Source organism: Saccostrea cucullata, unplaced genomic scaffold (assembly GCF_032062105.1).
Source record: "Saccostrea cucullata isolate Sc308-1 unplaced genomic scaffold, CSIRO_AGI_Scuc_v1 ctg8161, whole genome shotgun sequence".
In the NCBI taxonomy this organism is placed as follows: Eukaryota; Metazoa; Mollusca; class Bivalvia; order Ostreida; family Ostreidae; genus Saccostrea; species Saccostrea cuccullata.
This window is the reverse complement of record NW_026926925.1, coordinates 1-25,198: the sequence shown is the minus strand read 5'-3', so window position 1 is coordinate 25,198 and position 25,198 is coordinate 1. Positions and strand designations below refer to the sequence as shown.

At 31.7% G+C, this 25,198-nt stretch overlaps 1 protein-coding gene across 1 annotated transcript; it reads left to right on the top strand.

Moving 5' to 3' along the window:
- Positions 1 to 25,112, top strand: LOC134272937 (cyclic GMP-binding protein C-like; the record flags this gene model as incomplete). The annotated part of the gene is made up of 5 exons (XM_062755111.1): positions 1 to 159; positions 2,535 to 2,641; positions 3,311 to 4,495; positions 6,873 to 6,932; positions 24,914 to 25,112. Coding segments are annotated over exons 2-5 (1,534 nt in total), but the record flags the coding sequence as incomplete, so codon positions are not given.
- Positions 25,113 to 25,198: the final 86 nt, after the last annotated feature.

Below are 25,198 nucleotides of genomic sequence, written 5' to 3'. Positions count from 1 at the left end.
TTGCTGGACAAAGTGCATACTATGCCTGTCATCAGGTTTACTTATCAAGGAGAGCATTGTATATACTTGTCATTGACTTGTCAAAAAATCCAAATGCACTTGTACCATTAGAGAGGAATTTTTCCAGAGAAACATTATTTGAAAACTGGACCTATAGAGGTATTAATAAAAATTATAAATAATAATATCATCGTTCAAGCTGTATCATTTTTATAACCATATCAGCTGGGTTAAATAGTTTCAAAACAAAAAATAAACTTAGTCTTATAGTTTGCAACTTTCAATACTTTCTATTCTTCTCAGAAACCAATAGACCAATTTCATTGAACTTGTCTAAAAGTATCGTTTGGAATTTCGTTTCACCAAATGGCAAGCTTCGCATGCTCTCAAGGGGAGATAGTTGCATCTATTAAAAAATAAACTTTTTTCTCCAGACTGTATATCTAACTTTAAGGCAAGCTCAGTTGTACAGTACCGACCAGACCCAACCTGACACCCAAGCAGTCCCCCGGACTGCTTTGGGACCGCTCTGGGACTGCTGTGGGGCTGCTCTGGGACTGCTTTAAAAAGCAGACCCAGCAGACCCAGCTGTCCCTGGGACTGCTTTCTGGAACTGCTTTGTTCACTCATGTGTGAAAGAAGTTCTTAGTGACATGATAGCTTCGCCCCCCCCCCCCCCCTGTGTATTCTGAATTTGCAGGCTCCCAGTTGTTTTGTTTACTTAAAGCAGAGAGATTAAACTATTAAAAAAGCAAGGATTTCTTACAATCTTTTGATAAGTAGAGAATAAGTAGAGAATATTATACATGTAGTTAATTAATATTTTCAAAGACTGTACATTTAAACAAATAAAGTTAGAATATTTGTTTTAAAAATTAAGTTATTCAATAAGGAAGTTATAAGTAGATTTTTATCCCTAAAAATAAACTACAGGTTTATGAGAAAAAATATCTAGTATGTAGATCTATTTCATTATTTGATGTAAAATAATGTGCACTCAAAATTTGCATTGGCACTATTCAAAAATAATCATTATAAAGTTAGATATAAGATTTTTAATTGAAAAGCTTCATGTTTTACGAGCACCACTCTGAAAAAGTATCCCATGCAACCCTAAAATAAAGCCAAACAATTTATTAAATTAACCATAAAATAAAATTATGCTACCATTCTTCCATAACTTAAACAATTTGAACAATCATCGGGGAATTTATTAATGAATTACCGGTAATTTTTTATTTATAAACAAGTTATCAAAAGAGAACATTTAATTTTTAAATAAAGAGTTGAAAATACCTGGAATTGTGAATTTCTGTTTTCTTTTGCTTGTGTTTACATGTACCTGGCCGATTAATGTTTATTACATGGTATCAACACCCGCGGTTTCAATCGCATTTAGGCAGAAAATCAGTGCATGCAATTTGGGTATACCTATCACCATTTCACATCATTGAACATGCTAGTCAACAACTGGTATCCCGATAGTATGGAAAATGGCCATATAATGATAAGATCTATTTAAAGCCAATTCTGACTGGTGGAAATTATTCACGTTTAATTCTCTGTATAAAAAAATGGGAAACCGTAAAAATCACAGAAAATAAAGAAATTAAATAATTAATTTAGTACACCTGATATTTGTGATTAAATGTTCATGTTCAGTTTAATTCATACATGTACGTGGGAAAGCCTTCTTCCTTAAATAAATAATCATTCAATTTGTTTCTATGCGCTTACTGTTCATAAATGACCTTTGCATACATGTAAGGATTCCTGGCATACTATCCGGAATCAATTTCTTCTGCCTTTTATAATTCCACTGTTTATTGTTAATCTCATTTCTGAGTTAGCTCCACCCATTAAATTAATAAACTCCGCCCACTTGGACTGCTGGGACTGCTTTCTTGGACAGCTCTCTGGGACTGCTGGGACTGCTAGGACCGCTTTTGGACTGCTGTGGGACTGCTTTAGCATTTCCAGAAAGCTGTCTCCGGGACTGCTCTGGGACTGCTTTGTGTCAGGTTAGGTCTGGTCGGTACTGTAGTGTAGATATATTCCTTTTAATTATGACCCAAGGGTAAGAATAGGGATACTAACAGTGAAACAGTGGTACATCTCAAAATGATCTATAAAAATACCCAAAAAATATGTGAAGATGGCGAAAAACATTTGCTTTTGAAAATTAATGGTATCATATCTATAAAATAGCTCAAAAGAAAAGGAAGAAAAAAAAAACTTGTTTATCAAGCTTTTATTCAATGTTTGATTGATTTACATCGAATCGACATTATTTAAAGACTTATATCAGCGTTATTTGAATAACTTTTAATATGGCGCAATATTTTATCCTTCTCTTAAACTTAAATAAATAGACAAAAAGAATTGAAACACAAAAGATTGAAATTTTTACTGCACAAAAGAAATGTTACAAACCAACTCATACAGCTTTTCTATTTAGTATTGAGCTCTATTCTATGTCTTTATCGTGCTTCTTTCATATATGGTATTTTAAGTTAATTTTCTATACTTGTCAGATTACAATAAATTCTGGATGGAGTCCATCAGCACATATTGTGATACGACGAGTCCAGTCATCTTAGTCGGTACCCACAAAGATGTCATCAATGAGCAAACAGAGAAGGTTATATGAAAAATAATGACTCCAGGAGATTGAATTTTCTGTTTTTAAGATCATGCTATTTTTTCCTGTGTTTACCGTCTACATGCACTTGTGTTTTTAACCATATATAACGGAAAAAATAAGACGTTCTGGAGTTGTTTTGCAGGTCTTTGATTTCTTTTATTTTCTTTTCATATCTGTCTACAATATATATCACATTTGGTGTAGGACAAGTGATTAATATCCTGGAGGTGCTTAAAATTGAATTCCTCAATATAAAAAAGAAGTTAGTGAAATCAAATCCTTTGAATGAGGTCATTTTCATTGATTTAAATCTATGGGTTTTTTTATCTTATGTATTTTTTTTTTCGAATAGATAGATTTGTTTTTGAAAGATGCTTGAATGTTGAAAACAAAAGATATGGAATGGCCTAATTTTTAATATGAAAGTAGGATAGTGAAAACGAAATATTTAGACAAATAATTTTAATTTATATGTGGAATTATTAAATGCATATTATTGATTAATTTTTTTTAAAAATACAAATACATGTATGTGTTAAAGCATGTGATTCTACACTCACATACTCAAGTGTATTCGGGGTAATATGTAGTTAGGTTTCAATATATTTGTTTATATCATAATATACACATATATTTCAAACTTAAATTGTGATAATTTTTTTTTAGGACAAAGATCATTTCAGCAGTTTTCTTTCACAACTCCCAGATGTCAGTCAATTACAACAGCATCTCCATAGAAAGAACTACTTTGAATTAGGGAAACCTGAGGAAAGCAGAGATGAAATTGCTAGATTGGAGAAATGTATTGTCGAAATGGTAAAGAAACAATCAACTTGGGGAGAAATAGTACCGAAACTATGGAAAGAATTTGATCAGAAATTACATCGTTTGAAAAGTAAACGCTTGATCACTTATTCAGATTTAATAAAATCTATCGAGTCCCAATTTCCATCGGGAAAAGACGTCTTGGACATGCTACGATTCTTTCATGATTGTGGCAAAATATTATTTTTCAATGAAAAGGGTCTAAATGAAATCATTATTCTTGATGTCCAATGGTTTGTTGATGCATTTAAAAATATCTTGACTGATCGGAATCACCAGACAAATGTTTTGAGGAATCAGTGGGAGGCCTTCAGTGAAACAGGTATGCTAGAAGAGGAGCATCTTGAAAAGATATGGGAAGAATTAGGACTACAAGAGATGAAAACATATCAAACTCAGGTTCTTCTGTATATGCAGCGACTTGGACTTATAGCAATTGGAGAAAGTGGAAAACTTTACGTACCAAGTATGAACAGTCTTGAACTGACAAAAAATGACTTTTCACGAATTGAACAGGCAAATCACACTAATATTTTACGATTTAGATTTCCAGAATTTTTGCCCCATTTTTATTTCTATAGACTTGTTGTGGCAAGTTTAGAAGAATGGGATGCACAAATTGAGAAAAATGTTCCACTTCTTTTCAAAAACGCTGTTTTCCTAAAGTACAAGGACAGATACCATAAAATAGTCTTGGGCGTAAGCAATACACAAATTCACCTGCAAATTTATACATGCAACTCAAAACTGCTTAAGAAAGATGTGACTCTGACGATTCGCAATAAGATCGAATCATTTCTGGAACAATTAACACAAACTTTTCATAAACCGGTGGAATATTTTTCCGGATTCACATGTAAACCTACAAATGTTACAGAAGAACACGAAGACTCTGTTTTCATTCTTGAGTCTGTTTGTATGAATCTTTATTTCGCTGATCCATATGAATCACTCTTACCATGCCCAGCACATGAAAGAAATTTCCATAATCTGGATTTGAACACCATGATCATGTACTGGAGAAAGGTAAAGTTTATTTTTTCTAAGGAAAGTTTCTTTTATTGTTCCCTTCCTTTGTTCAGGTGCAAAATATTTTTTACACTCTTTTAATAATTAAAGTCTATTAAAGGTATATATGGTTAAAACTACAATATTTATCGCTGCAAACAGTCTTAACAGGGTGATAAAATATTTTAATGATATATTACTTCTTACGAAAGCTTATCTGTGTTCAAATTGTGGTATTGGATAAGTTCAGCACTGGCAAAATCGTATATAAAATCATTTCTTCTTATTACATATAATAAGACATGTTAATTGTTATGTTTATAGACATAGTAAAAAAGTTATTAATACCACTGTTTCTTTTACAGATGAATTATTATATTTTTGTTATTATGAAAAATGGACAAACAAAGATGATTTCAGGATAAATACACAAATAAGAACATCAATCAAAACATTTCGTATCATTAATCAACAGGAAAAGTCATGGGTTATTACTGCAATTTTGCATGTACGTTTAAAAGATGTCGACATCATGAACCCAAGCTATAAAATTTTTTTAACAAGAAATAATATACTTTAAGAGAACTATCCACATCCATATGTGAAATACTGAATTATACCATTCGATTAAGGTAATCAATCCCTAATAGGATCAAATTCAATGAAATTGAATGCATAACAGATATGTAGGTATTGAATATATACTAAGCTTTTTTAGACATACTTCCCATTAATTACCAATAGTATGTATAGTGGGATGTCTCCTTATTTATGACCTTGAATTTTGGCAAGAGTTATCTCCCCTTATTTTAATTAATAAAAAAACAATTAAAAAAAATAGTCGGTAAGAAAATTGTTTTCAATTGTCATTCTATTTTTAATGTTACAATGCATCTTTCCACCGCAGGATTTATTGATATTCAAATTATTTAAATATTTATTTTGATAAAACGTTTTTCCCCCATAGATTTCAATGCAATATTTCATTAAGGTCATAATCCAGGCTGTCAAATATAATTTTCAATGTGCAAAAAAAAAAAAAAAATTAAATGTATTTGTAAACACGGACGTTTTCAAGAGGAATCTTTATGAATTCACCAGCAGGATTATCATGTAAAAAATCGAACAACATGATCTGATATATTCCTATTTCTTCAAACCTAAAATTTTCTTTAAAAGAGTAAAGTTATAATCACACAACCATAGGTGCCTTAGAAAGGACACGACCGAAACCAAAAAATTAAAAAGAAATCAAATGTTTCTTTTTATAGACTTACCCTTCATTGCTCAATTATAGTTGGAATTAGGTCAAAAGAAAATCATTTTTACCTTTCCAGTACCCTAATTCTGAGAAAAAAGTTTAGAAAATCAATTAGAATACAAGTAGCTTGGATGTAATAAAATAATTTAGGACTATGCTTTCCCGAGGTACTTACAAGTAGCTTAGATGTAATAAGATAGTTTAGGACTATGTTTTCCGAGGTACTTACAAAGTGTAATGTGTTTTTATTAATAATTTTCTATAAAAAAAATGCATTTACCTCTATAATAAAGCACAATAATAAAAGTAGCAAAGATTCTCAAAGAAAATTGTGGTAAAAAGTGGATTAAAACTCGCATTCAGCATATTTACAATGTAGCAATCATACATTTTGTACCCCCGAGCCAAGGAAGTCTTCCCAGTTTGAAGAATTAAATACAGATTTGGTTTTACGAATCTCTAAAACAAAGATTTTATGACAAATAAAGTTAAAGAATATACATATATTTTAAAACCACCTTATAGAGTAGGCGAAAATGCTTATTAAATCCGCCACGGCTCTTTTTCTAATTTCTTTAACAAGAAACATCTATCCAACAATGTACAATATTTACGTAATTATGTAAGCATTCCTCTCTCGCCTTTTCTAATGAAATAAAACGATATATGAAATACATGGTTACCGTCTTAAAATATGAGATATTTGAACTTGGGCCGAAAACATGATAGATGGCGAGGCTAACCATCGCAAAATATCTCTTATATTTAAAGACAGTAGCCATGTATTTTTTGTTTATCCTGCAGCATGCTTTACATCAGGTCTTGGAAACAAGCTATTTTCAACCAATTCATGTACATGCAAATCTTTTAAGTTGAAACTAAGACCCCATGGTGTAAACATTGCAATACACGTGACGTCACAACACCGGAATACATACGCGAGGATTTTTAGGATATTTTTAGGACATTGACCGAATACAGTTTTTGTTTTTTTTTGTTACCTTTTATTTCGAAGAAGTAAGAGATATTTGTAGTCTTACCATATGAAAATAATGGAAAGAATGTGTTCCTACTCCAATAAATTTTGATTGCATTGATAAATGCAAATAATTTTATTGTTTTTTTTTTAAATAGACGTCTGAATTGCATGATACGTGTTGCCAACGCCTTCTTTGCTGTCGTAAGTTAAATCAGGTATATACTTTTATTCTATCTTTTATCGATATATATAATTTTCATATGATATTGGTCATTCGGCATGTGTTATGCCTGTCTATCTGTATACATTGTAATTGTCTGTTTGACCGCATTAAATTTGGTTGGAGGTATGGAAATTTTCAGCTTATGTCATTCCCAACTGTTACTTTCAAATCTTTTAATGATAGGCAGAGATATTGCCGAGTTAATTTGGTATGGAAAATATGGTTTGAAAGTAATTTTCAATAAATCTGAACTATTTCCATTGGCATAGTGCTACTGAATCATCCCAAAAGATTTTTAATTGAAATAAAAATTGGAATAAACGGAAATATTGTTAAGAATGTTATATAAATTAGAATTTATTGTCTGTCAAATATTTAAAATTAATATTTTAAAAATATTGCATGTAGCTGAGTGTAACATTGAAAATTTTCATCCCAAGAAAACCATTGTCAATCGAGGCGCAGCCGACTTCGACAATGGTTTTCGAGGGATGAATTTTTTCAATGTTACACTCAACTACATGCAATATTCATTATATTATACTGAATGTTTTATACAAATACATATACCAGTGAACCGTGCACACATAAATTCTGCGCAGTCGCTATTTTTTGGAATATCACCCGTCGTCAAGCAATGTTAACTATTGCTACTCATGATCAGGAGGGCGTGGCTTCATTATTCAGTGGGTAATAGTGATTTTTAACAAATGTTTCTCGAGCAATCAGATTCAATTAATTTACATGAAAGTATAATATATGTTAATATAGGCCGACCCTTGGATTCTTGTTTAGGGAGCAGGCTGCTACTGAACGGTTTTGCCCCCTTTCTTTTGTCGAAAATTTTAAGTGAAGAAAATAAATGAAATCCCTTTTCATCCTAGAAAAATATCAACAATAAAGTTAGTTTTTCAAACGTTTAAAAATTAATCACCCACCCACCCCCACCCCGACAAAAGTCAAATAGCCGTCCCCTGAAAGATTGTTAATCTTCAATCTTGTTTTCATCCTGCATAAATTTTGCGCATCTATAGAAATATATACTGAAATGTTTAATCAACTTCTATTTGAATATTGAAATTATTTTTTTCATAAGATTTTACTTTAAAAACTTATTAGATGTATTGAAAATCTTCTTAAAACCACAACTTCAATACAACAATCTAATATTTTCTAAGATGCCAAGTCAATTGCATCTGCTCAAATTGTTGTGCATCATTATATATGTTGACTCCAACAGAAGGAAATAAAGTACTAAGTACTATAATATTCTGCATATTTTCAACCGTGCCTGTTAATATTCCACCGTCGTACGCCGTCAGTATTTCTGTCAATAGAAGGACAACATATTTATTTTTGGCAGTAAAATATATGGACTGTTAGTAACGAAAGGATAAGTTAAATTTCTTTACAACTTTTTAATTATTACATAATATACAAGTCCTGTTCTTATTATTTTCTTGCCGATTCTGTGCAGACGATTTCCCGAAAATGAATTTTATAAATATGGAATGATTATTAATAAAAAAAACTTGAATCATATTCTTTTTACCAACCTCGAGTTTCCTGCTTTTAAGTGAGTTTTTTGTCGAGGTGTTTTCTAAAAAGTAATTATTTCTATTTTATTTAAATGCACCGCTATTTTAAAACAAAATTCGTTTTATCTTCTTTTCAGCGGAGGAACAAACAATTCAAATGGAAACAGATAAATTACATCTATGAAGAAGACGAGACAAGTGTTTGATGCAATGAAATATTTGATTTGGCTGATTATTGATTTGCGTTCCTTACTGGAATATTTCACCTGTACATGAGTGAGATTTTTTTAAAGTTGAAATACAATAGACTTTTCACTGATGAGTCAGAAATTACTCAGAAGTATAACGTACTTAATATATATCGATATTTCGTTTTTTTTATTATTGTAAACATTTGTTTGATTTGAAAACACATTTTTGTTTGTTTGAATTGTTTTATTTTCTAGTTCATGGAATATCATTTTTCAAAGAACAATGCTGATAAGATTGTGAAAAAGCATTCAGTCTGCATTAACAGACTTATTAGTTCGTAAATGAAATGAAAGTACATCATCTTGAATTTCGTGATTAAAACAATATTTTTACTGTAGGGAATCATAAATGTAAAATTCACTCTAAAACTAACAGAAATTCTCAGCTCTAATTTGTTCCGCGAGCTTGGCAATTTTTACGTCGATTTTGCTCCCACACGCGTACCTATGCGTAATGTTTTTAGCATGTTAACACTTGGGAAATGTACCCAGTGTTTATTGAGACTTATTAATAAACATTCACGTACAGTACAATACAAGCTGGATTGTTTAAATTCTATCCTGAATCAAAGATTCGTGGTATTCATTTGCAAGGGGATTTGCTGGCTTAAGAATTTAACAGCTACAATTTACTCTCAACCATTAAGACTCGGAAGGGTTGAATAATATAATAATTCAAATAAGAAAGATAAATGCTTTGATGATTTCAATGCACAGGAGAATCAATGTTGTTAGTGATGCGCAAGGTATATGATGAGAATTTTTATTTTGTGGGGGATATCGACATTTCAGATTCCATAACTCATGAATTATCAGTCAAAGCCCGGTAAATTCAAAATTTACAACATGACAGTAACGCACGATTCTTGTAAACATATTCCAAATAATAGTTTTAATTGAATTCTAAAGTTTATTTTGCCTTTCTTCTTCCTTTCAGTACATGTATATATACTTTTTTTTTATCACTTTATACATATGTTTTGTAGCTTTTATTTGAGTTTTTTTTTCTATACTAAAGAAGAAATAGGAAATAATTCTTAAGATCTACCAGTTTAAAAAACATGCAATTATTGTTTAACTGTAAGAAAAAAGATAAAAGGTAAAAAAAAGTTATACGAATATAAAGTTTATTTTTCATTCTGTTGTTTTTTTGTTTACATTTTAATGAAGAGATTTGTGCGTGATTCATATATAAAGTCTTAGAATTCAAAGTATTTAAAACTAACATTTTTTTTTTAATTCTCCCAATTTTTAAGTGTTATTTCACATACATATACGTCACTATATATTTGAGCTTATGTATTGTCATTTCAAAATTAGGAATACATTTTTTCTTACACGATGCTCTTTATTTTCCTTTAATTTTATTTATGCACATGTAATAAGTATTTAAACAGCTAATATAAATTCAATTCATTGACAAACAAACTCTAAATATATTAAGTTCTTTGTTATCCTTGATTGTATTTGAATGTATTACAGTATTCAGTGCGGAAATATAATTTTCGTGACGGCAGCTGATGCCGATCGAGCCTCGTGACGAAATTCAAAGTTTGCATGAATTTTAGTTGAGAACAGTATCAACACATTGAATTTAAGCTTAAAAAATAAAATGGATAGTGAGAAATACATAGTTGAAGCCAATGCTAGAGGCAAACAATAGGCATATCCAATTTATGAGTTAAATTGAAGCCTGAATCGATCAGGGGGTCAAAATGGCACTGCACACCTTGTGGTTTTTGTATAAAGGGGGAAGAATTTTCAATGAATCGCATTATGAGCGAAGGGTTGATAAAAATTCAGGTGCTTGTGGTTTATACGGTCTCACTCGAAGGACCGGTCTCCACATCCCATAGTGGGATCATAAGCTTATTTTCTCCAAAATGTTAATCAACTGAAGACGAAATTCGGAAGAGGAATTGATGATGAGTAAAAATGTATAGTCAAATGAATAAAACAATACAGAGAGATTGCTGATGGAACGATTTTTTGGGCAATCATACTGATCAATCCGATTATCAGCAAGGTCCAATTGAACATGTAGCTTAGGTGAATTAACACAAAAAATATTCACATCTAATAATTAACAGCTAAACAATTCAATTAAATGTTAAGAACATGCATTTACATGTATACAAATAAATTAAGAGGTTTTTGGTTGTTCCAGAGATATAGGAAATTCCTGTAATTAAAATACATAAGCCGGGCTTTCAAAAGAGTGTTAACCGTGTGTTTGATGAATCATACCTATTGTTATTCTGTGTATAAGTCTGTCTTCTGTGTTAAAAATATCTAAGTGTTACTTATCCTGTTGACTTGCAAATGCCTCTGTCCATGTGCAACAACACAACAACAGTGTTGGTAAAGTTAAAAAAAAATAGTGAGAACATTAATTGGCCTCCGTCCTATGCTGAACTCAGTCGTCATTTTTCCCTTTGAAATTTTAACAATTTTGTCCTGAAAATCTAAAAGCAACTGTTGCAAAGAGCAACATAAAAAAAATAGCAACGTTCGTTTTTCTCTTCCCCGATTAAGAATAAAAAAAATCAATTATAATTAATACATGAAGACAAAACGGAGAAGTGCAGTTACTATATGTTGCTCTGTAATTTGATTCCACGGCGGTTTGTCAAGTATCCTGCTTTTGCCTATTTAGCCGTTGTCAGACTTACTGTTTTTTAACTAAGCAGTATCCAGGAAGACGGCCAATGAACGAAAATGTTAGGAAAGAACGACGGATACCTCAGAATCTTACATTATGCTTAAAGTAATAAGTAAGAAGAAAAGTAAGAAGAATAAAAAATCATAAATTAAAGAGTTACATGTATCCTTCCTGGATAAGAATTGAATATCCTTAAATTTGCATATGTTAAAGTCACCAGAAACAGTCTGATGAAACACATAAGAAAAAATACAATACTCTTTAAAGGGTTATTTTCCTTAAGGAAATGTCATTTTCTTCGATCAATTTTTAGCTAAATTGTGTAAAATTCTTTTAAAATTGACATTTCTCAAACTTCTTGTGCGTGAAACATGTGCTCTCTAAATCTGAAATAGAGTTTCACTCAACATTGATGTTTTCTGCAACGTTTTAGGAAAATACAGAAAAGTACAATTGGTCATGCCGTTACAATATCGATTTTGGAGGTCATATGGGAAAACCGATTTGTATTTACTGCATGGAATTTCATTGATTATAATAGGATGAATTTTGATTTCTTACATTCACTTCCATTGAAAAAGAGAGCCAAATTTAATAGAAAATGTGCCCTGTACTTTGGAGAACCCTTAAACTTTGTACTCAACATGGTGCATATATAAAACAATCATTTGGGGAATTAAAGATTTAGCAAACTTATTGAATAATTCCATTTCAAAAGTGAGAATTTGCTTCAGTTTATTCTTTATTGAAATCGGTTGCTCTGTTTAATTACAAATTTGTCGCTATTTTTATAATGTACGAAACACCTGGTCCCCTTCAAAGGTGAGACTTTGCTTCAGTTTATTTAAGAAATAGATAACAAGTTTATAAAGTTCATGAGAATTTCAGTGGGTCGGTCAGGTGATCAAATCCTGTGAAGTCCGAAGGCCTTCCCAGAAGATTTGATCACGTACCGACCGGACTCACACACTTCAATTCCCATTGAAGTTTATAAACTTGTTATTTATTACTAATATATACATTTGAGACAGACAATTAAATATTTTCAAATATAAATTAGTTCACTAACCGTCCGTTGTAGATTTTGAAAATGACACAAGGTTTAAATCGCCTTAAATAGCGGTTACGCTTTCAATATATCAGGCTAAGGATTTTATTTCTAAGGGAATATTTTGTGATAGGCTACTTGTGATCAGTAATAGTGAACAGATTGTTGTCTGATAATATTTTTATTCGTGAAAATTGATTATTAATGCTGTAAAGACACAAGAAACACGTCTGAAGATCGATGATAAAAAGTTAGAGGAATATTTCGGTCGCCGGAGAGGAATGGATGGATTCGATGGATGGAAACACTTGACCGAGCCATTTAATTTGCAATGAAGTATTAAATATGATCAAAAACATTCAATCTACGATTTCAATAAATAAAGGCATATTCATGATGAAAACACGGAGACACTGGCGACAGCTTATCATACATTGTTACGACAACGCCGAATTGTTTTTCAGTTGTTCGTGACGTAATTGCAATGCTTTGATATTTTCCAACAGATTTACACATTTATCGTGAGTAGAATTTAATGAAAAAAATTATAGTTATTCATGGAATTTTAATTAAAGGTCTAACCAAAAAATAAGGATAATCGTTAGAGATGTGCAGCTGACAAAAGTGACATAAAACAAACCCTAGCCTAGTTTTTATGTGTATGTTCTCTATGTACGCAGGTAAAATCGATAGCCAAAAAAAGAAACATGTAAATAAAATAATTATTGTTTTACTTGCCTATTTTGTTCATTTTTATACATGCAAAGCAAGTAGGGTCTAGAGCAACCGGTAGAGATCATTGGGCTGTGTGATTAGGTAACGTATTGACCTCTGACCTCTGACACACTTTCAGAATTTATCCAAACACTCTACGATAGTTTTTGATATCATCCAGTAATTCATTGAATGAATTTTATAAAGTCATACACACACACACACACACACACACACACACACACACACCCTCACACACACCCACACACACACACACACACACACACACACAAATACAATACATGTAATACGGTAAAATGTCATAAAATAATAGAGAAAAGATCTTTGAAACAAAAACCAAGTACAAATCATGATATTTCGTATTGGTTGGCAATGGTTGCCATATTTTATATACCACAGAAAGCTTTCAATTAACCCTCTGCATGCTAAATTTGATCATATCAATAATTCCCAATTTTTCTTGTGTTGTTGGTGTTGCAAGGTCCTCAGGATGCATATTTGCCAATCTTGAATTTTCATGTCTTTCCTCGAAACAGTAGATTCTATCAAATCTTATTTCCTGATTTTGCTTGCATTGTTTACACAGTGTTTCAATGGCAACCAAAAAAAATATTTATAGAATAATATTGTATAAACCCTATACTTCAGCTCAAACATTTTCATTGTTTTTTCTTAAATTGTTGACCGATATGATATAGATGTATTACAGTGATCTATCATTAATGAAAAAAATGAGTATTTTCAGCATAATTTAACATTCTAAATGTGCCCATGATTATCACTTACTTAAAGACATATTCTAAACAATTTCTTTACAGAAAAAGTGATATCATATTTTTGTGAGAATGGTTTGTTTGCTTTTCCTAGTTTTTATTATAGCTAGAAATCTCAGTCTTTCAAACTGTTCCTTCGGTGACCGTTGCAAGCAAGACAGTACCAATATCAACGATATTTCTCGTAAATTTACTTACCTCGTCATTGGTCATTTGCAAAATTATTTTGTTAAAACAGATTCTAATTTCAAACATGACCACTCTGAAGTTGACATAAAGGTTTGCTTGAGTTTCTGACTGACAATATCTATGTGGTTTTTGAAGACCAGGTATTCCAACAATCTATTGGAATCCCCTGGGAACAATTTGCGCTTCGTTATAAGCAGACTTATTTTTATATGCATATGAAGCAGAATTTATGCAAAATCTATTGGATGAAAAGAAGAAAACACTTTCTGTGGCCTTCAACTCGACATTTAGATATATCGACGACGTATTGTCAATTGATAACGGTAATTTCCATTCCTACGTCGATATTATATATCCTGGTGAGCATGAAATAAAAGATACAACAGAGTCCGACACTTCTGTTTCATACATAGATATTTTACTTGAAAAAGACACTAATGGTAATCTACCAACCAAGCTAAATGATAAACGTGATGACTTTAACTTTTCTATCGTCAACTTCCCTTACCTGCATATGGAGTATAAATATCTCAGTTGATTCGATAAGCAAGAGCATGCTCTACGAATGAACAATTTCTAAAACGAGGTAAATTATTGACAAGCAAGTTGACGAAACAAAAATATCAGCGGTCTCGTTTAAAGTCATCATTTCAATAGTTCTATGGTCAATACAATGAGCTTGTCACCAAATACAATTTATCATTGAGTCAAATGCTGCCTGACGTTCTTCATACCAATTGTTAGTCCATTATTTGTACACTGAATTGACGACGGATTTTTTTCCGTTATTTCCTGATCATGACAATGAGCATACGGCGGGTGTGACAGGTCGGCAGGGGTTGCTCACTCCTCCATGGCACCTAATCCCACCTTTGATGTTTCGGGGGTCCGTGTTTGCTCTGCGCTTATTTTGTATTGTTTTATGGACTTTGAGATTGAATTCTATTTGTTATCGCCATATCCTTCATTATATATTATTATATTTTTGGTTTCAAGTACCAAGGCTGAAAAAGTTTCATCAAAATCGATGATCATGCATGGCAAAAATTTTAAGTGGTTACATGTACAGAAAATGGCTATTAAAATTGAAAAGTAATTACTTCTCAGTCTTTTGAGAATTGAAATGAAAAATCTTTATATTGTTCAACTAACTATATTTTCTCAAAATTATGGTGTTTTTGCTTTCACAAATACGATTTTTAAAATTTTCAATATACACCGGTTGGAAATCCGACTTTTATTTAAAATGACGGCTGGGTTGACTTAGGCTGCGCACTGGAATGTGATAAAGTATTTTTATCCTGAATTCACTTCTACAGGAATGTAGAAGTCGTAAATGTTTAGTACTTAGGAATTTTTTCTGATCGTCAGTATTTTAAATTCCTTGTACTGTATTCTCTTTGTATGTGAATAATGAAAACTAAAAAGGAGAGGTTAAAGAATTGGGCAAGAGTGACACTGTGCAACTCCATTTAAAAAAAACAGAAAAAGAGTCCCTAGAAAAAATATTATTTATACGGTTATACCAGAATTAAATACTAATGCTAAATAACTTTATTGTTACACCTCCTTCCCCTATGAGAAACATATTTTTGTTATTTTTTAGAATTTATAAATAATGAAAACATTAAAAATTGTTTCGTGCAATAAGTACAAATACTTTTACACTTTTTTTATTTAACGCCCGAATTTTATTTTATAAAATGTTCTCCTGTTCAGTCAATTTTTTATGGAGGTCCGTGTTTACTTCACTCCCTATTCGTTATTGTTTACACAGGTCTGGACGATATCCAAATATGAAAGTCAAGAACGACGACTGAAAGTGGCTATAAATATACATCATGTTCACGTAGTTTTTTTCTGTCCAATCAGACATCATTTTTACACATTCGAAAGCATATTTTAAATGAACAAAAAAAAAACAGCATGTTGTGTTTTTTTTTCAACAAAAAGATTTTTTTTACAAAAAATCTTTTGAAGTAAGAATAAAACTTTGTAGAATAAGGTATTCTTCGCATATTTACCGTGAACATCTCGGTAAAGAAAAAAAAAAAGAAACGCATTATACAAATGTAATCGTTTACGAAGTAATAAATCACACCAGCAAGTTCTTATCAAATTCAATTATAACATTTACCAGAATATACTATATGTTGGTAAATACAATTTTCTTAAGCCATCCGATTTTTATCGATGATGCTTAAATATCATGTACATAAATCAACTCACACAAGTGTTTATCGTATGGACTACAAATAGTTTTAAAATATCACGGATTTTAAGAGCGTCGTATACTAAGCTGTGCCGACTTTTTAAAAATGGGCATAAGAAAAGGCGTAAAACGTGAAGAAAAGAGAATAATCATACATGAATGCTTTTAATCCCAATATCTTACCCCGCATACCAGAAACTGCATGGTTGGTTTTGTTATAAACACTCAGAAAAAATGAAGACTGTTATCCATTTAATAAGATTTCTATGTCAGGTTCTAAAACCTGACATTGTTCCGTGTGTATATCATTTTTTTTTTCGTAAGGTGAACTTTGGAGATTGCAACCACCTAGTGACGGATTTTTAATCCCACTTTAAACGTTTTCTAAGCTTTCAAATTGTGTTTGTTCACGATAAAATTGTCATAAATATTATATTTTTCCTAAATGTGCATAAAGTTTACAAAAAACTTAGTTACAAAAAATGTATTAAGGAAAAAATTACAAAACTACGTGTTTTATTTATTTTCTCATATTAGCACCTTGTTTTTTCTGTGAAATTATAGCAATTCAAGGTTATCGCTCTTGACTTCCTTTTTTGGAAATCGTCCAGACCTGTTAAATAGACCTTCACATTATCACGCTAGTCTAAGCTGTAGCACTTTATACCGGTAGTGATATAAATGATTTAATTTTATATTCTAATCTTGTTTATCATGCAAACAGATAAATTGATAATTTACACCTATTGACATAAGACACGATATCATCATATATAACTTTGTAGTTTTCTTTACAAAAGCAGGATAGTTACCTGTACGGAGACATTACCAAATTTGATAAAAAAGGTAAGAAAAATCTTGAGAAAAGATATTTTAAAGGTTTCAATCAAACTATCATTTTCTGAATTAACTATATTGTGTACAGTCTCATATCTAACTGTAAAGATTAGGTGCACGCGAAGGGCGGACGTATCTAAAGGATTCTGTTCGTTTTTTTTTTTATCATTTTCAAATTCATTGATTTGAAACATAAACACATTTTCTTTAGTAGTTTTTAAAACCTTTACCGGAATTATAAGGGTAAAACATTTCTAAGAGGGAAATTTGCCATCAGATAGCTTTCGTCTGGGGTAAATTTTCTGTATAGCGAAGAAGTCGAAGTGGGCACTAAAGGATTTGTGTCGATCTGCGTCTAAAATTACAAAAAAAACACTCGATACATTTCACACAGTACAATCCAATTTCCACTCATTCAATCCTTTTTCTAATGCTTGATATTTATTTTTTATTTTCAAAAATTGCTATAGTAGTATATTTTTTCCATTGTTTCTTAATTTATTTCATTACTAAACTGTGGTCTCACAGAATTAGGAATTCTGAAGCGCCTTTGTCTTTCCTTGACGTTCCAACTTTTAAAAGTTTTTGTCAGATTTTTAGAGTTAAATCGTTTCTTAACAGATTGTCCTCATCCGATACAGAGTCTCTGTAACTCAAATGCTGCCTGTAAAATTTGTACACACATGCACAACTCACTTTCGACATTCTATTTTATTCCTCAACAATTTTCAGAGTTAATTCAGGATTTTTTCTGTGTAAAATACAAAATTGCATCGTTATCTGCTGCTCCATGCATGGGACGTTTTAAACCGTCATCGTTATTGTTGTTTTCAACGAGGACTACCTATCTTCTCAAACTGATTTCTTTTCAATAAAGCAAAATATTAAGTCATAACTTGGAATATGAATCGATGTACAAATTCCTAAATTGAAAAACTAGTTTTTTTCGTTTTTGCTCCATTTTACAGAGAATAAAACTACATTATTTAGTGTATTTCATGTAACTTGCTAAAATTTGTCCTGCTCCGCGATCTGATTTTTGCATTTTTTAAAATCTAGATGTTTTTTTTTTTTTTTTACTAAATCGTGATATTTTTAGTAAATTAAATACAAATCATGTGGATTCCTTGTTAAAATATATCTACCAACTTTGGATAACATATGAAGTCAAATAGATATGACGGAAGTCCACGTACTTTTCGAACAACCCCGTATATAATAAAAAAAAAACGAAATAATTAAAACAAAAAGAAAAATAAAATTATTAAATAAAGAAAGTATTAAGTATGCAAAGAAAACGAAACTGAAACTAAAATACGGAAATTATATATATCATAATATGAATCATTCCATAAAGCATGCACATCTTATAGACCTGATTTTGTTTCGACATTAAAACAAGTTTGATATTTGCATATACACTCAGTTATTCCCGTATATCGATAACCTAACCTGGAGGAGTAGAAGATCACAATACATGAATGGGGTAGAATTTCACCTTTGATAATCTTAACCTAATAGGCTAAATCTATATCTACCGGTATGTTATTATCTAACATCAACATAACTAATGAACTTTGACCAGTCTGATAAATTGTCCAGTAATTCGCGATCGATGGCATGTTACATAGTAACATCAGCTTTTTTCTCATATTCTAAAATACAAAATCTCAAAGTATTCATAAGTCAGTGATATTTGAGAACAAACAATGAACACACTTGCATAACAAATCCCACAATGTAATCAAATCATTATATTCTCTATATTATTTCAACAGCCTTAGATTTATGGGGACACAGATAGAACGCTAGGTTTAGTTCGGGGGAATTCAGTAATAATGCTAAGTCGATCTTGACCTTTAAGCGTGCATGGGGTTCAGCACTTTTAGAATGTCTTTAATTTTATTTAAGCAGAAAAAGCCACCCTCGCTTCGTCTAGGCTTACAGCCTCAAACATGAAAGATTTTGGGACGCGACACAGCATCTCGTATTCAAAATTGAACAGTTATGAACCATTTACTTAAAAAAAACGAATTTACGGTGTAGCCTTATATTGTTTTACCACGTTTGACAATTTGACATTTGTCTAATAAAGATTTTATATACGAGGGACATTTCAAAAGTTCTGACAACTGTTTCATAAAAAAAATAACCGTTTCATGAAAATTATTGAGTCTCATATCATTGGAAAGATCAGAAAAATATACATATATTATGGCGTCACTTTATAATTTTTATGAAGTAATTACTCCGAAAATGACCTTAGACTTTTGAAATGCCACTCGTACTTCATTTCCCCTAACACGTGTTTTAAATGTGGAAATTGGATAGGTCTATAGAATTTTTATTAGATACTTTATAATACTGCGCTTTATGGAATGATTCATTGGTTAGACCCTTACCATGCACATACATGTATATAAATTCCCTATTTTAGTTTCAGTTTCGTTTTCTGTACTTTATAATTTCTTTTTTTCTCTTTATAGTAATATTGTTTTTCCGTTTATAATAATATTGTTTTTTCTATAATAATTTCGTTTTTCATTATTACTTATTTCGTATAACTTAAAAAAATGTTTTCTTTATCTAATAATTCCGTTTTCTTTATGTAATAATTTCTTTTTTTGTTTATTTAATAATCGCAGATAGGATAAGGCTGTCCGTAAAATATCAAACTGTTAAAACTGTAATATTTACATTCAGTATAATTTTCCTTATCAAATCCATTAGAAATCCACGACGTTCAAATTTCTATAACACACGCGAAACCTTGTCACCGCGCGTTAGAATACACAGTAAGAACTATATGCATTTTCAATACTCTAGAAACACCAAAATGTTAAATGTTTTATTTCAATTTAATGAAAAACTACAACCCTGAAAAATTAACCTAGAAATCAACGTAATGTGCGTTAAGAATTAATTTGTCACTTTTTTAATAGCAATGTTTGTTTGCGTAATGTAACTTTGCAACGTCACTTAACGTCATTTGACGTCACAAACGGCTCTTACTTCTATTAACCACGTTAATTTTGAAGGCGCTAATTTTACATTAAATGTTGACGAAATAATCAATTATGAAGAAGGAAAATTAGAGAATGTAAATATAAGCATTGAATTCATATTTTTGGCTGTCTTCGGTCCTATAACACACCTGGCCGTGCCGACAAATTTATCATACCGCGCTAACGCGCGGTATTCAATTTGTCTGCACGGCCACGTGTGTTATAGGACCGAAGACAGCCAAAAATATGAATTCAATGCTTAAGTAACTTCTCTGAACTACCTAGATATGACGTCATAATAGAATATCACGTCAACTCACTGCATTCTTGAGCTGACATGACGGGGAAAGTGTCATAATTATTACATTGCATGTAAATTAATTTTGGTGACTTGTTTTTTAATTCAGTTTTAAGGATTGTTTTTTAAGCTCGAATGTGCTGTTATGCTTTTGAACATTTGAAATTTAAATATCACTTTTTCCATTTACTTGTCCGATATGCACATATTCAAACAATTGCAGAAGATTATCTGTGAAACGCCATCCCCCCCCCCCCCCCCGCTTACACCTGCGTAGACGGGGTTAGAATTTATGAATCGTGTTTATATTGGACTGGCACAAGTGATAAACAAGGACAAATTGAAGATATTCTGTGTGAATCTACAAGAGAAGTTTGTCTTCTAACTGAATTTTGCTGGGAGATTGTGTGTAGTTTATCTATTTTTATATAAATCGCAAGAAAGATTGAAAAAATACCCCTTCTCATGTTGGTAAATTGATTCTATCGTAAAATATTCTCTAAACGAGTAAAAATTAAACCTGCCCCCAGCACTTTCTATGTACCAGAGATCATGATTTATTGGTCTATATAACAAACTTTGCACACTTTTTTTTGTTTTGCACTTGTGCCGAAGCGATTTTTGTGCAACAATGAGGATTATCATAAATCTCCTTCACGTGATCAAAACAGTCATGTGACATCGCAAAAATGCGTAAAATTAGAACCTGATTATACAGTTTTATCAAGTTTACTGTTATTTCAAACAAGGATAACATATTAAAATTAAAATCTAGCTCAAAATAAAATATATATTTTCAACACATTTTAAGCATTCGCACAGCCTTATCATAACTGCGAATTCGTTTTTTCGTTATTAATGTCTTCTGTTTCCAACGGAAGACCTTCTACTGATTCTGTTGGTAAAGATTATTATTCTTTTTTTTTTCTTCTACTTCATAGACGCCAACTTTGAAGCCTCATATCTCGCTTATTTCTCAATTGATTTCGCTCAAATTTTCAGAGGTACTAGAAGTTACTAAACTCTATCAGAATAATGTCAAAATTTCCGGTTTTGAGTTATTTCCCTTGAAACGAAAATTTATAGGCTTTCGTTTCCAGACAAAGGCTCAGAGACGGCTAAAATTGGAGTAGAAATTCTACTGAATTTAGATAGTAAAAGGATTGAAGTTGTGCACATCGGTTTTTGTTTTTCGATTTCTCTTTTCAAATGGCGCTATATAGGGGCAAAAATTAGAACGCTTAAAAAAAACAAAAATTACTCATATTTTGCTTTTTATCTTCTAAACTAAAAATATTTTGTTAAAACTTATAGAACAAAATTTGTGCAGAATTACAAGATCTTTTAAATGATACCTCAAAAAAAGGGCTGACCCCTAAATGAAGGGATCTAGAGGGGCCAAAAGTTTTTTCCAGATATCTCAAAAAGTATTGAGAATTTTAATACGTCAAAGAAGCAAAGTTGTTCAAAATGTCAAGCTTAATCTATTGAAGTCGTCAAAATACGTCCGGCGACGTCATTTCCGGTCAAACTGGAAGTCGTCAGAAAATGCATATTTTTGCCGTTTTTGACAAGTTTTTGGGCAACATATGTCTCTGGGAGCTTAAAAATTAATTTTTCGTGCGTCGTCGTCACTTCCGGTCAAACCGGAAGTAGCCCAAAATAGCTAATTTTTAGAGGTTTTGATGCAAAATTGAAATTTTAAAATGACTAGAGACGACTTAGCTCATTGCTTTCCTTTGTTGACGTCACTTCCGGTCAAAACAGGACGGAAGACCTACTCGTTGCTTTGCAACGAGCTTTGCTCTAGTTTTTTTTTTTTATTTTTTTTATTTTCACCATTTGGCTTCCGTAGTGTAGCTCCCAGAACTGAAGGCTAAGTTAATCATACGAAGAATTACTTTTTCTTTGTTGCAGGAGATGCTTCATTGTAAATCGTACTACTTAAATTTCTCAGGAAAACCTAAATAGCAGTTATGACAGAGAAAAAGGAAGGAAGTATCAACCAAATAAAGAGACAAATTTTTACTCTCCGTCAGTGACAGACGCGTCGTAATTTTACCGGAAGGATCTTTTTATTTGGTTTAGTATCAGTTAGAAATTTGTACGTATGATTATACCTTTCTGTCTTTTAGAGAAACTATTCATCCAATAATTGCAATGACTTTCTTGTAAGACACAAGTACATTAACATTTTTTGTGGTTTATTGAACTTTCAGGGTGAGGAAATTTTGTGTATAAACAGTATGTGTTCAAGGTCGTATTCAATTCATGGGAAGCTGGAACTAAGTGTCTGTCTGTTTGTGTATTTGGTTCCAATTCTCATGTCATCACCTGACGTCAGAAGTTTAGATATAACCAGACAAATAAATCGATCAAGACGGGTAAATAATATTCTTTGAATACATTGTGAAATATTATTTTTCATTAAAATAATAGTAACTTTATATTTCTTTAAAATTTTCATTTATTCATTACAGGTTTGTGAGTCGACTATTTGCAATTGCAAATAGGTTTTTTTCGGAAAACAATACAATATTCATGATAATGCTTAATGTTAAGTTTAGAATTGTTTTCATAAAGGATATGGAGATAACGAAGAGTATTTATTATCAAAGTCCATAAAACAATATAAAATTTGAGCAGAGCTATGTCGACTATACATGTAAATAACCCTTAAATCTCTGTATCCCTGTGAACTTGGGATATTGGAACCACACAGTCTGCAACATCTTTTTCATATTATGATGTTTTCAGACTAAATTAAAGACGATAAGGACTAACTGACAGCTAAGTTATACACCAAACAGAATGATTTGAACTTTTCCATCGTCATTTTTTCATTATTTCGAAATCATGTGTATGTGGTTTTACATCTCCCAACTGCCAATGTATTTCAAGGTTCTCCATTAGCTGTTTTACATTGTTCGTCCCGACAAGGTAAACTTTTCTCCGACACAGTAACGATTCAAATTTTATGTCTGTGACACAGTAAAAATTTTACTGACCAAGTAAGATCTGTGATAATTAGAAAATGTAAACAAACAGAAACTTTAATCAAACAATTCTACCGTCTTTCACTTCTGAAAGGTATAGGGCTTCACCTTGTATAATCAATTATCTCCTAGACTCTCGCCGGACTTTCCGCAAGATTGATTGATTGATTGTATACTGTTTAACGTCCCGCTCCAGAATATTTCACTGATATGGAAACGTCACCATTGCCGATGAAGGGCTGCAAATTTAGGCCTATGCTCGGCACTCAGGGCCTTTGAGCAGGGAGGGATCTTTATCGTGCCACACCTGCTGTGACACGGGGCCTCGGTTTATACGGTCTCATCCGAAGGACCGCCCCATTCAGTCGCCTTTTACGACAAGCAAGGGGGTACTGAGGACCTATTCTAACCCGGATCCCCACGGGGTCTTTCCGCAAGAAATAACAAAGATAAATAACTTTTTCATACTTCTAAATGGTTAATTGGCGGTTGTAAAAATTGCATTGTAATATTAAAAAAAAACAATTTTGTTTTTTCTTTGGAGCCACGACTCTAGAATTATGTTTGCACTGCAAGTCAAACTTAACATCGAGCCGAAATTATTGTTTAAAATTTTCAAGGAACTCTTAAATATATTTACTACTTGGTAGTTTATTTTGTGTAATTTGGTTATTCAATCAGGAAAACTGAAAAAAAAAATCACGGCAAATTTACTTTCAAAAATGGTAAGTAGTACGACTAAATATTTCGATTTTAATTTCTCTGCTTTTCAGAATATGTGTTTATACTTTTATGAATATGTACTGACCATACCACTTGTGTAACGAATTAGTGATTTTTTTAATGGTGTGAATGTATTCTTTTGAAATTAAAATGAATAGTGATTCAGTTGCGAATTTGATCGCAAAATACCGCAAAACTATACTATAGTGCTTCGCGTAAAATCTGCAACACAGTAAAATTTCAAATGATGGAGAACCCTGGTATTTGATCCTCAAATGCATGTTACGATCAAAATTTAACCAAGATTCGCATAAAAAGATTAGGTTACTCGTTTGTCAACAATCTCGTTAAAGATCACCATTTTGTAAATCATAATATTGTGATGAAAATGGCCTTGTAAAAATAGCCTTTTACTGAGTCGTTTTTACCTGATATGTTTCATACCAATTTCTTAGTCTTTGTTTTTGTACTGAATTCGAAAACGTAATGTTTCCGACTGCCTTATGAAAACAAGTAATAAGGAAAGGCATCTGATCATCCCGCCTCTTAATTAGGGGTACATTGTAATAGGAGGTTGTCGGTGATATTCCAGAGTTTCTAAAAACAGGAGGCAAAAGAACGTTTTTTTTTAGCTTAAGATGTTATACAAAACTTATTACATGTAGCACTTTCTGGAATAAAACAAGTTATTCTTGTTTATAACTAGGCATCAACACAGTACCGATTTCCTGTCAATGAGGTGGATTCCTGTCCTACAACTAATCACACATGGTATGAAGCTGGTGCCAGATTAAACTGTTCCCATGACGTCTACAACAGACTGCAGTACCTCTGTATTCCTAATCAGGAAAAGACAACTCTACTCGAGTTTTGTTACGACAAGATTATAGGTCTTTATGAAAAAGGTACCATTGTATTTACTGAAAATGCTGTTTAAAAGCTTTAATATTTTATTTTAATTACATGAAATGATTAAATTTAACTACATGTA